Source organism: Apus apus, chromosome 15 (genome assembly GCF_020740795.1).
Source record: "Apus apus isolate bApuApu2 chromosome 15, bApuApu2.pri.cur, whole genome shotgun sequence".
In the NCBI taxonomy this organism is placed as follows: domain Eukaryota; kingdom Metazoa; phylum Chordata; class Aves; order Apodiformes; family Apodidae; genus Apus; species Apus apus.
Genome location: NC_067296.1, coordinates 14078827 through 14094467, shown reverse-complemented (window position 1 = coordinate 14094467; position 15641 = coordinate 14078827). Strand labels below are relative to the sequence as shown.

Below are 15641 nucleotides of genomic sequence, written 5' to 3'. Positions count from 1 at the left end.
CTGTTGCTTTGCTGTACTAAAGCAATTGGAACGGAGTCAGGGCAGGTTTCTTTGATGCTCCAGTTCAAAACTCGGGTGGAACAAGAGGGGGCTTTGGCTGAGAGCACAGGGAGCCCCACGATGTCATCGTTCTGGGGGTCTCGCTCTGGGCTGTCACTTCTGCCGATGTGGTGTGTGGTTTTTAAGTGCTAACCAGCCGCTGGCTGCGGGTCCAGGTTGATAGCAATCTCCACAAGCGCTGACAGAAATCGAAACCCGGGGCTGCAGCGTTCCTGGGCTCCGGCTGCACCTTTTGCAGCCTGAAATGCAGCCCCTGCCCCGCTCTGCCTCCCTCCTGCCCCGCTCTGCCTCCCTCCTGCCCCGCTCTGCCTCCCTCCTGCCCCGCTCTGCCTCCCTCCTGCCCCGCTCTGCCTCCCTCCTGCCCCGCTCTGCCTCCCTCCTGCCCCGCTCTGCCTCCCTCCTGCCCCGCTCTGCCTCCCTCCTGCCCCGCTCTGCCTCCCTCCTGCCCCGCTCTGCCTCCCTCCTGCCCCGCTCTGCCTCCCTCCTGCCCCGCTCTGCCTCCCTCCTGCCCCGCTCTGCCTCCCTCCTGCCCCGCTCTGCCTCCCTCCTGCCCCGCTCTGCCTCCCTCCTGCCCCGCTCGGCGTTAGTTTGGATCTCCGAGGGGGCGAGAGCGTGGGTGCTGTCACCGGCCGGCCCCTTTGGGCTCTTCAGGGCAAGAGGGTCCTTCTCCCACCCTGACCCTTCGGCAGGACCCGTCCCCTCAGCACCCTCTCCCTGCCTTCGCTGCCTCTTTCCCACCTCCAGCCTCGGTTCTCGCCTGGGGCAGCAGCCGCTGGCCCGGGGGGTCCCGGCCGATGCCGGGGCCGAGGGGCAGCACCGTTCCCCCCGCGGGGCCGGGGCTGGGCAGGCGGTGTGGCCGCCGTGTCCCGTCCCCCCCGCGGCGCTCAGACCCGTCCCCTCCCACCGTGGAGCCAAGTTCAAACCACGAGCCCCGGCGGAGCGGGACGCGGTGCAGGGGCCGGGCCGGCGGCCTCCCCGGCCCCCGCGGGGCTCCATGGTGAGTAGACCGGGGCCGCTGCCCCTTCCCCGCCCTGGGGGTCGTGGCTCTGCTCCCCGCACCCCGGGCCTCCGTCGCGATGGGTGCCGGACCGGAGCCCCCCGCAAAAGCCGCGATGGGGTCAGCTTCAGCGGGGAGGGGTTTGGGAGCCGGCTGGATCTCCTGGGATGAGGCTTGAAGTGATCGGGAGAGGGGCCAGTCCGGCCGGGAAGAGGCTGGTCCGGATGGGAAAGGGATGTGAGCTGGTCAGAATGGGTTCGGTCCGGCCAGGAAAGGGCTTGGACCAGCTGGAATCGGGCTGTGTCAGAAAGGGGCTCGGATCTGGCTGGGAAGGTCGCAGTGGGATGGAGCTGGTGAGGAAGGGGCTCTGGTCTGGCTGGGAGGGCTGGTCCAGAATGAGAAGGCTGTTGTGGCTGGGATGGGGCTGGGATCTGGCTGGTCTCAAGGGGGAGAATGGAGGGTCTGTCCCTGCCTGGGGCTGTGGCAGGTTCTGCGGCTCTGGTCCCAGAGTCTCTTTGGGTAGGAGGGTGTCAGAGAAAGAGTTTGTTGGGCTGGAAGCACCTGGGGACACCCGTGGAGCTCCTGGGCAGGCTTTGCCCCTTGCTGCCTGGAGCTAGCACCAGTGCCACCAGGAGCTGCTCTATCAACAAGGGTGATTTCCCTTATCTCCTTGTGTTTGCTGGAGGATTAAAGCTGAGGAAGAGATTAGCTTCCCCTGCCAGCTGAGCAGGCTGTGGGTGTCCTGCACCAGTGCTCCCCTGCCTGCTCCTTCCCTGCCAGCCTTCCCATGGGAAGGGATGTGCCAAACCCCAGGCCCTGGGGTGCACTGCCTGCTTGTATCTTACTGCTGTGGGATGAGAGCAAGTGCAGAAGGAATAACATCGAATCAGCTGCTGAATTTATCTTCATCCAGCCTGAAGGGTGGGAAGCAATGGCCAGGACTGGGGTTTACTGGCTTTATCTCTCCCCCACATCCTGCTCTTGGCACTGCTGCTTTCCGGCTCTTTCTGGGAGTGTTGGGAAGCACCCACAGCTCCCTCCAAGCTCCTGTCCTGGCTCTTGCTGAGCTTTTTGAACTGCTTGCTATGCTTCCTCCCATCTGAAGGACTGAGAGCCCAGTGCCGGGCTTGGCTGCCGGGAAATGCTGTAAATAGTCTGTGTTCTCCTGGAATTTGGTCCCAGTTGTTTAATAAGCCACTTCAGGGAAGTCATTCCCAGTTTAATGGCAAAATTGCGTGGCCTTGTCTTCCCAATGGAGGAGGTTTCCTGAGAGCAGCCCTTAGACTTTGGACGTGGTGGCCTCATGGAAGCAGTGCTCTGCTTTGGTGTCCCTGAGGATTCTACCCCCAGCTCTGTTGAATCACCCCTGGGGTGAGCTCTCTCTGTGGGTTTGCAGGGAGCAAAGCCAGCAGTGCAGGGAGGCAAGACCCTGTGTGAAATGCACGTGGTGATGGAGGCAGTTGAAGATCCCAGTGGGATTTGTGCTGGTTGCACGTGGATTTACTCATCTTGTATGTGCTTCTGCTTTGAGGTGTGACACCTGAGTCTGGGGGCTCGGCTCCCAGGACTGTGTCCTGCTGAGCTGTGGGAGCAGAAAGGTGGGGAAAGGTTTCCTCAGCCTTCTGGAGCCAGAACGAGCCCTTTATGGAGCTGGAAGCACAGGGCAGATGCAGGTTTTGCAAACGACCACCCCAGTTCCCACTGAAGGGCAGGATGGATGGTCTCTGCCTGGGCTTGGAGTTCAGCAAGGGAGCTTCTTTCTTCTGGCTTCTCTGAGCAAAAAGCCAAGCATGAGAGACAGATGAGGCTGGGATGGTGGTGAACTCGCAGAGATACGAGCTGGGGCTCGGGGCAGGCAGGTGCTGGCAGCAGGCAGGGCTGCCTGCCTCATCCTCCTTGTGCTCTTTGGCTGCAGCACAGGGGATGCATATTTGGAAGGAGCTGAGCTGCTTTCTGCCTGCCCAGACCTGATGCCTAGAGGAGGAGGGGGGGGATTTTTTTGGGTGCTTTTCCTGCAAACAGGAGATGAGTCAAATGCCCCTGTGGCAGGACAGGGTTGCAGTGCCATGTTGCCTCTCAGTGATGTGGAGATGGAGAGAGTTGTTGGGCTCCTTTCCTGGCAGATGCTGTGCATGGATTGGGCTTCCTGTCCTCACCCAGCTGCTGGGGAACTCCTCAAATATCCTCAGTCCTGGTCACTTGAGGCTGTGCTGGCTTTTCTTCAAAGCCCTGGGACTCAGCCCTTGGGGGGTCTGGCCATCCTCTCCCCATCCTCCCCCACCGGCTCAGATGTCAGTGCTTGGGTTTCCCCTGCGCTGCCGGGGCTGGCTCGGGGCTGCTGGGAATGCTTGGGGCTGGGAGGCAGCTGGGATGAGCTGGTGAGACTTGTGCTGCTTGTATCTGGCTTTTGCAGGAGGGCACCTGAGCCTGGAATGAGCTGGGGCTGTGTGAGAGCTGGAAAAATGCTCAGTAAAGGCATCCATGCTGTGGGGGTTGCAGGATGCCCCAAGCTGTTTGTGTCGGGGTGTGAAGGTTGGCTGGTGAGGAACCCTGTGACTCCTCACCTCCAGCTCTCCTCCTCCAAGAGCAGGGCATGTCCCTTTCTGCTCCCTTTGATTTTTGGTGATTGAAGGTCTGACCTTGCATGTTATTAGCTGGGGAGGTGCTGGGGACCTTGGTGGAGGCAGAGAGCTTGGGGACAGACCCTACACAACTACAAAGGTCCCTGGCACCCCCCTGTGCCAAATACCTGTCACCAGAGAGAGCTCAGTGTGTGCCGTGGGCAGTGCTGCCTGAGCTGGAGCAACTTCTCAAGCGTTTTGCTGCAAGAGGTTGTGGTTCAGCTGGAAGGTGGCTCCTTCAGGAAAGGACAGAGTTGAGTCCTCTCCTGCACATGCCATGTCTTCAGGGACAGGTCTGATGGGGGCTTGTGGGGAGGGGCTAAAGGCAGAGCCTTGAGCATCCCTGGCTTTCCCTGGCTGACGCCGAGCCCTTCCCTGCGCAGATTCTCCCCCGGGCGCTCTCCTGTGCTCTGCTGCTCCTCCTGCTCGTCGCCGTGCTCAGCAGAGGCAAGAGGTGCAGCATCGCTAAAATCCTCCGGCAGTACCGAGCTGTCATCTTCCACGAGATCCAGAACCTGGTGAGCAGGATGTGCTCTGCCCTGGCTCCCTGCAGCGGGGGGTGCTGCCGGGCTGCGTCTGGCCCTCTTGTGGGATGTGGGAAGGGAGGGATGAGCTCGGAAGCTTAATATGGGGCTGGCTGCTTTACCGGTATTACTGAGGAGAACAGGAATTACTGTTGTGTTTAAATGGGGGGTTTCTGCCCCGTGTGGGAGACATCCATGCTTCTGGATGTCTGATCTCACTTTATTTCTCCAGAAAAACCTGAGTGGGTCAATGGACAGGAGCAGGAGGGCCAGGCTGGCTTGTCGTTCTGACAAGGTGAGCACCAAGGGACCCGAGGCTGGGGCATGGTGTGGCCTGAGCCCCTGGGAGCCATCAGGAAGCCTCCCACCCCACCCGGCGCCACCTGCTTCTCTTCTCTCCAGGACCAGAAGATCCTGCTCTCCATCTACAACATCACCATGTCCCTGCAGGAGGTGGCAGCAGGCACCCTGCACGGCCCAGAGGAGCTGGTGGTGTGGAAGGTGGCCAGAAACACCGACTTTGTGCTCAGGGAGAACTGCAGGAAGATCAGCAAGGTGGGAGCCCTGCCCCTTCCCAGTCACTCCAGTGGCTTCCAGTTCCCAACATGCAAGCTGTGGGCAGAGCCTCCCTCTTACCAGCCCATGAGGAGTCTCCAGGCTCTGCCCGCAGCATCCCTGGGGACTGAAGGTCTGTGCTGGATTTGTGGCTGGGGAATGCTGATGGCACATCCCAGTGAGCTTTAAAATGGCTGGGGAGGGAAGTCTGGCAGTGGCAGCATGGGACGAGCTGGTGGAGCTGGTGGGGTTTTGCCACGAGCTCCCCAGTGTGTTTGTGTGGTTGTGCTGTGATGCCAGGGCTGATGCTGGGAACAGAGAACCTCATCCTGGTGGGATGCTTGCCCAGTCTGTCTTTTGCTCCTGGGTGCTAGTAGGCAAGAACTGAGATTTCTCCCCAAAGGGCTGGTTGGGGCTCCCCCGCCATCCCTCTGAGGCTCTGCCGGGGAAACCCCAGCTGGGAGGATCCCCAGAGGCAATGCCAGCAACTCATTAAGTAGCGGGGAAACCCCGGGGCAGCTGCTCCGGCTCTGGGGCGGTGCTGGGGTTTGTCCTCCCCATCATCGCCAGGCAAATCAGCGGGGGCTGACCCTGCCTGGGCTGTGCTGGCGTGGGGTGGAGATACCCCTGCTCTGGAAAGCTGCCTGCAACCCTAACCTGACCTACTGTCCTGCACCTGTGGGACTGGGGCTGTGGGACTAGGGGTGGGGGTCACACAGCTCTGGGGACTTGAGGGCATGTCCTTGCCGCGGTCATGGGCGATTCGGCCACCCCAGCCTGCGTCTTTGCCCTCTAAACCCCACGGGTGGTGGTTTTTGTCCCCCTATCTAACTCCTGTGTGATTTTTGGGGCTGTTTCTGCTCCCTTGGCACACAGAGCCGGCCGCGCGTCCCGACACGGCCCCGGCGCGGGGCACCCGCCCGCAGGAGGAAGCAGCTGCGGGAGATCGGGAGGAAGGCGGAGAGGTTGGCGACCTGCTGGGAGAAGCTCTACGCCCTGCACGCACCCCGCCCTGCCCCCCGGGACTCGTAGGGATGCCCTCCTCCTGTGCCCGAGGGATGTGCTGCTCCAGCACTGTGCCTGCCGGGAGCTGGTCCGGAAACCTGGGGCAGATTCAGCCCTGAAGGCAGTGGAGTTGCTACCGGTGGGTGCTAGAGTTGGATTCATCCTCCTGTTCCAAGCGGTCCCTGGGGACTGTCCCCTGGCACGTGGGGCTGGAAGGTTGGTTTGACATGGGATGGCTGTGGCAGGAAGCTGGAGCACCAGAAACGTGGGGGAGAAGAGGGGGAAGAGCTGAAAAAAGGAGGCAAGGTGCTGGATTCCTGCAGTGCTCCAGCCCCTGCATCACCTGCTGCTTTCTTGGGGACAACGGTTGCTTTTTGGGGCAGAAAGGGGACATGTGGGGCCCCTGTTTAGAGGGCTCTGCTGTAAGAGGAGTGTCTGCAAGGCTCTGAGGGTGGCTGGGCTGATGAGAGGGACACATGTCTCTGTTGTACTGCTGGGACAGGTGGATGGGGAACTGGGGTGCATCACTGAGCACCCAGGGCAGGCTGATGAACACCAGTGCCTGTGGATAAACAGCAGAACCCCAGGCAGCCGCAGGGGCTGGAGGCCAAGGCTCAACCTCTGGGACAGGCAGCACCAGGGAGGGACCCATCACCCTCTGGTGAGTTGAGCCTGGAGGAATGTGGGGTTCAGTGAGCTGAGGAACATCCTTCCTTGTCACCATGCTGTGCAACCACCCTGGCCAGGGTTCCTGCTCCCCTCTGGGGTGTCAAACGGTCTCTGGGAAGCCAGGAATAAAACTCCTTCCCTAGAAGACCTTTGGGTGCTTTATCTGGTGAAACCAGGGGCTCTTGGGCTGTGGCTGAGGCTGGCACGGTGCAGGGTCTGGTGCAGGGTCTGGACATGGAGCAGGGTCCAGGTGTGGTGCAGGGTCTGTGCAAGCCCAGGAAGGAGCGGGCAGGGCTGGTGGGCACTGTGACATCCCATCTCTGCCTGCCATGCCATTACATCCCTGTCCTACAGCATCCCATCCTGCAAATCTGTGCTGGTGCAGGGGAGGCGGAGGACGGGGCTGTGCTGCAGGAGCTGTTTTTCTGGGGAGCTGTTCCCCCCTCCCCGAGGACTGGAGCAGCGGGCGGGCTGCCCCTGCCTCAGTTTCTCCAGCCCCGCTCCACCCGGGCAGACGCTGTCACTGCCGTGAGCGGGGCCATCCCGGGCTGTGTGGCTCTGGGGACGTCTGTCGAGGACACGAGATGGCAGCAGTGGGCTGTGCAGGCTGGGCGGACCCGCGGTTCTCTCCCCACGGCTCCTTCCTGGACCATGGCCACGCCAGCATCTCCTGTCTCTGTCACCACCGGGGCCTCGGCCACCATCCCCAGTCCTGGGGGGAGGCAGCTGAGTGGGACCCCCACCCGTGCGCCTTGGAGGAGGCCGGGGGAGGCACCATTCCCCAGATGTTTCTCTGTGGGTTCAGGCTCTGGAGGGGGGATGCAGTGAGAGGAGGGGTGGGATACTTGGGAGGTCCTTGCTGACCCTCTGCCTCTTGGACCTGGGCTGGAAGAGTAGCTTGGGGGTGTGCATTGCCGGGGAGGGCAGAAGAGCCGTCTTCCCTTCCCCAGGCACACCAGATTTATCAGGGTGCAGGATGGGCCTCTGGGGACAGGACAAGATTCTTGGTTTGGGGATGGGAGCAGGGGGATGCAGGCTGGGGCTGCTGCTGTTGTGGGGTCCTGCCAGGGCCATGGGTGTTTAGCAGGATCGGGTCCATGGGCCCTGGGGAGCTGCCATCTGTGTGCCATGGGGCAAACTGGTACTGGAGCCCACCCAGAAAGCCACAGTTCAGCACATCTCAATGCCAGAGACCTCTAGGAGCTTGCACCCTCCCTCTCCAGCCCCACCATGCCTGGACTCCTTTCTTCCAGCTCCATCCTCCTTCTTGGGGTGCCAGGGGAGGGCTCAAACTCATCCTCCTTTTTTCCTCCTGCCCTTTCTGCTGCCTCCACAGGGGGTTTTGAACTGGTTTGGATTTGAGCTTACTTTCTTTTTCCACCCACCCCCCCCCCCCATCCCAACCACTACCCCCAAATATAACAACCCGCCAGCATCCCAAAATAGTCCTATTGATGCTTGCTTCCCTGTGGATGGGGCTGGGGTCCCACCGGGGTGTTGTGGTTGTCCCAGCCGTGCTGTGCAGTGGGAATCGTGACACGGCACGACTGGGACAACTTCAACACCCCGGTGGGACCCAATGGCTTGTGCACTGATGTGAGCTGGATGGTGGCTTGGGACAGGGTGACTCACTGCCTTTCTCTGTGTCAAGGTTGGAGCAAAGTCCTCCCCCCCTTCTCTGCTGACCTGTCAGCACCGTCCCAGATAAAAACAGGGCAATAATCAGCCCCTGTTACTTAACCTCAGTTTGGTGTCTGAGTAGTGGTGGTGGGAGGGAAATGCTGGTGTTCACAGGGGGTTGTGGGCATTGGGACAACCTTCCTTTGGAGTAGGGAGGGCGAGGGGGAGCCCGGTGGGGTGGTAGGAATGAGTGCATGGAAAGGAAGGAAAAGAGTGAAGGCAGAGGCTTAAAGGGAGGAGGGCCTGGGGAGGAGGGGGGTGGGAGGGAAGCGAGGTCAAAACGCTGGTGGAATCACAGCAAAAACAGCCGGAAAAAGGAAACCGGGCCCTGAGAAGTCAAATAAAAATAGCAGGCAGGAGAACCCAAGTGTGCAGCACATGGGAGTGAGCGCATTTCCTTCGAGGGCACAGCACCGCACGCTCCTGGCTGCTCTAGGAGGCTGAGAGGTGGAATGGGGCTGCTGTGCGAAGCTCCAATAGCCACTGCTGGAGTGGCCCCCAGAGTGCTGTGGTAGCCACTTGGCAACTGGTTGCCTTGCCCGCATCTTCCCCCCCTTGCCCCGTGGGCTGGGTGGGCTTGTGCAAAGCGTGTGGATGTGAGGGGGGGGTGAGGGTGGTGGTTGCTGGGATGCCGTGTGCACGTTTGGGCACACTACGAGGTGTGTAAAGGCTTCACATGTGTGTGTTGGCATCGGAAGGGAGGGTGGGAGGTGGCTTCTTGTGCCCCCGGTCTTGCCAGCTGCATCCGAGCCCTGTGGAAATCCAGCTGCAATCGCGGCTTCCTCCCCGCGCCGCTTGTTTTTGCAATCGCGGCAAAGGGCCTGCTGGGAGCTGGGGCCAGGGGAGGAGTGCTGGGATGGGGACAGGGATGGGGACAGAAATGGGAACAGGTATGGAGTCAGGAATGGGGACAGTGATAGGGATGGGTGATCCTTGCCAGGAGCAGCATGCTGCATTCCAACCCAGCTGCAAGCTGAGGTCGGAGGTAGCAGCAGACCCCAGGGTGGCCCATGACCGTGCCCACGGGCTGTGCCAGGGGACAGGGACTGCCTGTACCTCCATAGAGTTGATGCCAGTGGTATGTTTTTTTCCCCCTCTGCTTTTCATCGTCACCATCCCACCAAAATGCAGCTGCCCCTGGGGCTGCAGCAGAGCTGTCACCATCCTGGGGTACCAACAGCCCTGCTGGCTGGTGTCCCCTCACCCGCACCACACCCCCCTGCTTTGCTCCTCTTTCCTCCTCGCCAGCGGGGCTGGGGGCCCGTCCCCTGGCAGCCCCGGCGCCGGGGGCACTGGCACACGCAGGCTGTGGCTGAGGAAGCAAGAGCAACGTTTTTGTTCTCTCCCATCTCCCTGCAGCATCGTAAAGCTGTTGAAAACCCAGATTTACGGTGTGATAAACGCTGGGGGCTCTGCTGAATATTTTACTGCTCCATCCTTCGGAGAGCGGATGGTTTGGAGGAGCGGGGAGAGCCGGGCGGCACACCCAGCGGCATCGCTGCCCGGCTCCAGCTGGAGGACGGCGGGTTCCGAGGGAAGGGGACGGCCGGGAGCGGGGCTGCACGGAGCCGTGCCTTGGTCCTGGAGCCGTGCCTTGGTCCTGGCACCCCCGGCCTGAGCGCCTCTGGGCAGCTGGATAGTGCTGCCACTCCCCGCCCCATCTCTTGGGTCCCTTGTTGGGTTCGGGGCATCTGCAGGGCAGATTGTGCCACGGCGTGCCGGGGTGCCCGTGCCAGGACATGCCCTGCCCAGCTCCGGGTGCTCTCCAGCCCCACGCCCTGGTCGGCCTGCTCCCCTGCTGGGTGCTGCGGGCTGGGAAGGGCTGGGGGTGCTGGAAAGCAGCTCTGCTTGGCTCCGCCAGCAAGAGGTTTGCGGCCTCGGGGCTGCGTGTGCGTGTGAATGCGTGTACACGGCTGTGCATGCGTGTGCAGGTGCGTGAGTGAGATTACATGTGTGTGCACGGGGAGGGGTGCGTCTGTGCATGGATGTGTGCGTGGGTGCATGCGTGCAGGCTTGTGTGTGCACACGCAGACACGGTGTGTGGGTGTGGATGTGTGTGTGCGCGTGTGGATGAGTGTGCACGGGTGCGTGCGCGCCGTTCCCCTCCCCAGCTCCTTCCCGAGGGGTGGCTGCCCCCTCCTCCCCGCCGCTGCAGCCGGCCAGGCCTCAGCCCGGGGGAAGCCAGCGGGAGCGGGATGCTCCAGCGGGATGCTCCGATGGGCCCGAGGGATTCGCAGCTCCCGGAGCGGGCGCTGGACACCCCGCAGGAGCCAGGCAGGGGCGAGAGGCCCGGCCGGACCCCGCTCCCCCTCCGTGCTGGTGCGCGATGGCTCCTGACACTGGGGCACGTCGAGCTGTGAGAAGCCGGGAGCCACCAGGGCTCGGCTGGGGACCGGAGCGGGGGGACCGTGGCCCCCGGCCACGCTGCTCTGCCCATGGCATCCTGTGCCGGGGCCCATTGTTCGGCCGCGCCGGGCTGCGGGGCAGGATTCCTTTGTCAGAGCTCGGCAATATTTTATTCTAACAATTAACCAAACACGCCTGGGCTCCCGGAGCCTGTTTGTGATTATTGGAGGGCGAATTCCCCAGCCTCTCTCTCTCCTGGTGCCGGCTCTGCCTGGGGCCAGGCCGGGTGGAGGGGACCCAGCCCCACTCCCCCCCGCTCGACATTAGGGACCCCCAACTGTGCTGAGAGCCCCCTGCTCCCGCGGCCGGCACTGGAGGTAGGGGTGCGGGGGGGTTTGGTTGCCCGGACCCCCTCGGGAGCCCATGAGCATGGCTGATATTGTCTCCACAGCAGCGGGATGCACGGGGGTGCAGGGGTGACTCATGGAGGGGGGATGTGATTCACAGCCCTGGCTCCCCGGGCAGGATGCGGCCCCGCGCGCGCAGCTCGCCTTGTGCCAGCTCCGGACCGCAGGCATTGTCCTCTGTGGGGTGGAAGCGGATTGCTGCCTGCAGCGGGATGGGATGAGGCTGCTGCTCTTCCCTGGGGTCCCCCAGCACCCTTGGATGCCAGCACAGCTTTCCCAGCTCCAAGGAAAGGTCCCTCCTCTCTCCCGGCTCTCTCCAAGTGTTCTCGTTGTGCTTGGGCTGCGTCCTCGTTGCTGCTCACTGCACCAGCGGTGAAAAAAGCTGGTGCCTTCCTTTGCAGTGTATCCAGGAGAGCAGATTGCCTATCATATCCCTATCAAGTCCCTCACCTGGGACTAGCTCATCTCGTCTCACCTCAGTGGGGTTGGATGAGCACCATGAGTGATGCCATGTGCCAGGAACAAAGCAGCCTGTGTGCTGTCGTAGGGCCACCCAGATGATCCAGGGTTATCCAGGATTGTTCTCCCTCCTGAGGGACACAACCTGAGCCAGTTTTTTCTCTGGGCACTGCCAGGGATGGTGGGAAGCTGGGAGCAGCCAGAGCAGAGGAAGCCTTGCAAGTGCAGGTTGGGAACACAGAGAAGAAACAGGCACCACGGTGCTGCCCCAGCCCTGCCAGCATCCACAGCAGCGGAGCCAGAAATGGAGCAGGATGGGCAGAGGCAGCATCTCCTGCCTGGGGGCGGGACGGGCCGAGCCCTGAGCCAGTTACCCAGCCCTCCTCAAGGTGCCTAAACCTGCTCCTTCAGAGCCAGAGCTCCCTCCTCAGCAGTGCCACCCAGCCCTGGGCTCCCAGCCTGATCCTGGATCTTAAAATACAGGGAATCATCAAAGCTGAGGCGTGGGGGTGGCTGGGCCAGGCAAGGCAGGCGGAGAGCAGCTCCAGCCAGCAGCCCAGCCAGCAGCGAGCCACCCATGGCCACCACTAGCCCTGCTGCCTGGCACTGCGCCTGCCTGCCTGCCCCGCGGTCCCCCCAGTGCCCCCCTGCTGCCTCACTGGCATTGCCCCCAGCTGGGGACACCAGGGAGAAGAGGGATCCGGAGGTGTCCTCAGGTGTCACCAGGATGGCCACAGCGCTGGCCACGGCACCAAGGATGCCGGGCAAGCCATGGAGGTTGTGGATGCCACACTGGTCCTGGAGTGTGAGTTTCCTGGTCAGGAACGGGGTAAGGAACTTGAAGCCAAGGACACACATCATGGCTGAGAGGCTGCCCAGGGCAAGAGCGGCCACTGGTGGCACAGCCATGTCAGCCACCACCCCGATGGCCACCCCGCCAGCCAGGCTGCCATTCTGCAGGTGGCTGGGGCTGAGTTTGCCGTCCCTTTCCAGCAGGCTGGAGGCCACCACGGTGGTCAGGGCACTGGTGCTCATGGCCAGGAAGGTGTTGAGGATGGCACGATGCTGGGCATCTCCTGGTTGGCAGAGGACGGACACGAAGCTGGGCCAGAAAACCCAGAGGATGAGCGTCCCCACAAGGGACAGGAGGTCAGAGGGAGGTGTTGGGGTTTCCTTGGGGTTCACCGGCTGCCGCGTTGCCCCAAACAGAGCCTTGGACACACCAAGGCCAAAATAGCAGGAGAAGACATGGATCGTGATGGTGCCCCCCACGTCGAGGACACCCAGATGGGTGATGATGATCCACTCACTGGCAAGGTAGATGGGGACTTCGCAGGCAGCCATGACGAGAAGCTGGCAGGGGCTGGTCCTCCCCAGAACAGCTCCCGCTGAGATGAGCACCGTCACAGCAGCAAACTCAGCAGTGAGGAGGTTGCGGAGGTCCAGGTGGACCTGGCCGTGGTGGAAATGATGGAGCAAGCCCTGCAGCACCAGCGCCCATTGCGTGGAGAAGTTGAGCAGGAGGAAGTTGTGGGTGAGGGCACTAAGCCCATAGCGGGGCAGAAACGCCAGCAGGAGCCCCAGCCCCACCACCAGCATCACCTGGATGTCCTGGAAGAGGGGGAAGATGCCGCAGAGCTGGTTGGCCACCAAGTTGGCCTGTGCTGAGGGCTCATCGTAGGTAACGAAGAGGGTGAAGAAGAGGAGCAGTGCAGCCTGGAAGAGCCCCAGGGAGAGGGGCAGGAGGCGGCGGGGACAGGCAGGGGACAGCGTGGCCATTTCAGGGCAGACAGGAGGGGACAGTGACCGGTGGGAAGGCTGGGTGCAGGGCAGCAGCACCCGCAGGGTGAGCTCCACTCACTCCTACATCGGGGATTTATGGCCACAGTTAATTTTTAACCAAAGATAAAAGTTTCTGTGCTAGAAGAGTTTTTTTTCCCCCCTCCTTTCTTAAACACAATGCCCATAAATTACTCATGTGCTCTTGTTTGACCTCCATAAGAAATAGTTGTGAGAGGGTTTGGGATTTTGAAAGGAATCAAGAAAAACCTGCCATGGGGCAGAGAGGGGAGAAGCACAATCTGTGAGGAGCTGGCCAAGGAGGAGGGTACCACAACATGCACCCCCATTTACCCCATCCCCATCCTGGACCTCACCAGAGAAGCCCTAGGAATGATCCTGGGAGCTCAGATCCCCTCAGCTCCCAGTCCAGCTTTGCCACATCCCACCTGGGAATGGCTCTGGCTTCTCCACCACCCTGTGCTGCAGGATGATGCACGTTTCACTCAGCAACTGTTCAGCTTTTGTGAAACGCCATGAAGCTCCAAAATCGGGGCCAAAAAGACCGTTTTCTCACAGGTTTGCATTGGCTTGAATGGCTGGAAATTCATTAACAATTAGTGCGCGAGAAAAACAAAGCCCAGAGCAGCCAAGCAGCTACCCCAAAGTCTCTGGGTTGCTGCTTAGTGTGACATTTTGCCAGTGAATGTCTGGAAAAAAAAAAAAAAAAAAGCACCAGAAGAAAAAAAAAAGAAAACGAAGAAAAAAAAAAAGAGAAAAAAAATATATGAGAACCACAAGAACAAAAGGCAGAAGGGTTGGTAAATATTTGTTCCAGAGAGAAGATATTTTTGTGCTGTCCCTGATCTCAACACCCCTGCCGCGGGCGCTGGCTCCGCGCCGCTCTTCGTCATTGTTACTGGAGGATGAGGCAGGCGAGGGCGCAAAATGGGAAACAATTGTTGAATAATCTGTGCGAGGCTCCTCTGCCAAACCCTCCCCGGCCGTTTTTCAACCCAAAGATGCTGGAAATGGGGGGCGACGTATAGGAGGAGGAGGCGCTTTGATGGCAGCGCCTGCGGGGGTTGAGGAAGGGTTGTGTCGTGCCCAAGCCGTGGCCAAGGGCAGTGGAGGGGTGGTGAGAGCTGTGGGGGTTGGTGGGATGGGTCCTGGGGTGCTTCGTCTGCCCCTAACACATCTGTGCCACATGGCTGTTGATGCTCTTGGCACTGGATGATCCTACAGGGATCCCTTGCCCAAGAGAATGTTGGGCTGGGGTCCCTGCTGTGCCCTGTGGCTTGCTCCAGTGTTCCCAGGGTGGCCAGTGATGGGATGGAATGGAATGCATGGGCAGGATGCTTCCATTGCTCCTGTCTGTTCCTGCAGCAGAGGTACAGCCCAACTCGCTGCCCATGGCTGCTGCCAGCTCCCTCCTCCATCAGGGCAGCAGGGACGGGGGGACACCTCCACTCTTTGCTGGCATAAAAAAAAGCAAAGAAAAGTGATTTCAGCCCCTCAAGCCCTCATCCACAGCCCTTCACCTTTTTAAGGGGATAGCCTGGCCAGTAAAACCCCTGTGGTTGATGGGGGGTGAGATAGAACCCCAGGGTGGTGCTTGGAATGGGCAGTGTTCCTGAAATGGAGGAGTCCAGGTGCTCTAAAAGAGCTGGGGAAATGTTTTGACCCTGATCAAATAAGGGAGCCACATGTGAGCAAGGGCAGGGCTCACCCCAGGGTGCTGGGCACCCGGATCCTCGGTGCTGGGCACTGACTCCCCTCCTGCCGCCTTGCAGGCTCAGCCCTCCCCTGCCGCTGCACTTCAGGGCTTTCTCAAGGTGAGGCTTAACTAAAACACCGAATGAAAAAGCTTTTGAACAGGTTTGTTGTTGTTATTTAAAAAAAAAAAAAAAAAAGCTGAGTGCTTTGCAGGTTGCAAAGTCATCCCAGAACCTCCTGCAAGGAGGAGGATGCTGGAGATGTGTCCTCCTGGAGCTTCCAGGACTGCTGGAGAGGACAAGCATCATCTTGGGAAGTTTGGTATGTACAAGACCTCCTGGGTTTGCTGTCACCTCAGGCAAGGAATGGAGGCACAGGGATGTCAGGGGGCTGGGGTGCCCTCACCAGCCCCACTGCCTGGTGGGTAGCTGCCATGTGGGGCAGAGGGGGCAGCGGCAGTGCGGGGTCGGGCTGTCAGCCTTCGTGCTGGGGACAGGGGAACCTTGGGAGGTGACAGCTCCTTATCTCTGTCAGTGGGCGATAGGGAGTTGCGGGCTCAGCAGGATGTCCTTGGACACATGCTCTTTTTTCCACCTGGAAATCTTGCCCTGCCAGCACTCAGGGATTTGGGATGCTTATCCAGGCTTCCCAGAGGGGCAGAAGCCAACGGAGGGGCTCCCTCATGACCTGCAGCCCCTCACATCCCTCCTGCCAGCATCCCTGGATCAGTTGCATCCAACATGGGCCTGATCCGTTCTGGAGACTAGGACCAACCACAGCCACACTGCTTTTCTGAGCCGTTGGGTACATCCTCTCCCCTTGG

General features: G+C 60.9%; 2 protein-coding genes across 4 annotated transcripts; one reads left to right on the top strand and one right to left on the bottom strand.

The window, feature by feature from the left end:
- Window positions 1-3133: 3133 nt before the first annotated feature.
- C15H20orf204 (chromosome 15 C20orf204 homolog) lies at window positions 3134-6534 on the top strand. 3 transcript variants are annotated; one of them, XM_051633037.1, is made up of 5 exons: window positions 3134-3435; window positions 4062-4196; window positions 4435-4497; window positions 4653-4757; window positions 5634-6534. In XM_051633037.1, exons 1-5 carry the CDS (start codon window positions 3148-3150, stop codon window positions 5787-5789), a joined length of 747 nt encoding a protein of 248 aa, XP_051488997.1. In that variant the 5' UTR covers window positions 3134-3147; the 3' UTR covers window positions 5790-6534. The 3 variants fall into 3 exon arrangements, with proteins under 3 accessions (XP_051488997.1, XP_051488995.1, XP_051488996.1); XM_051633035.1 differs by having other exon boundaries at window positions 4605-4757; XM_051633036.1 differs by having other exon boundaries at window positions 3387-3971; window positions 4605-4757.
- Window positions 6535-11716: 5182 nt separating this feature from the next.
- On the bottom strand, window positions 11717-13102 carry LOC127391116 (ammonium transporter Rh type A-like). The gene is made up of 2 exons (XM_051633415.1): window positions 12047-13102; window positions 11717-11977 (listed from the first exon to the last, which is right to left on the bottom strand). Exons 1-2 carry the CDS (start codon window positions 13100-13102, stop codon window positions 11717-11719), a joined length of 1317 nt encoding a protein of 438 aa, XP_051489375.1.
- Window positions 13103-15641: the final 2539 nt, after the last annotated feature.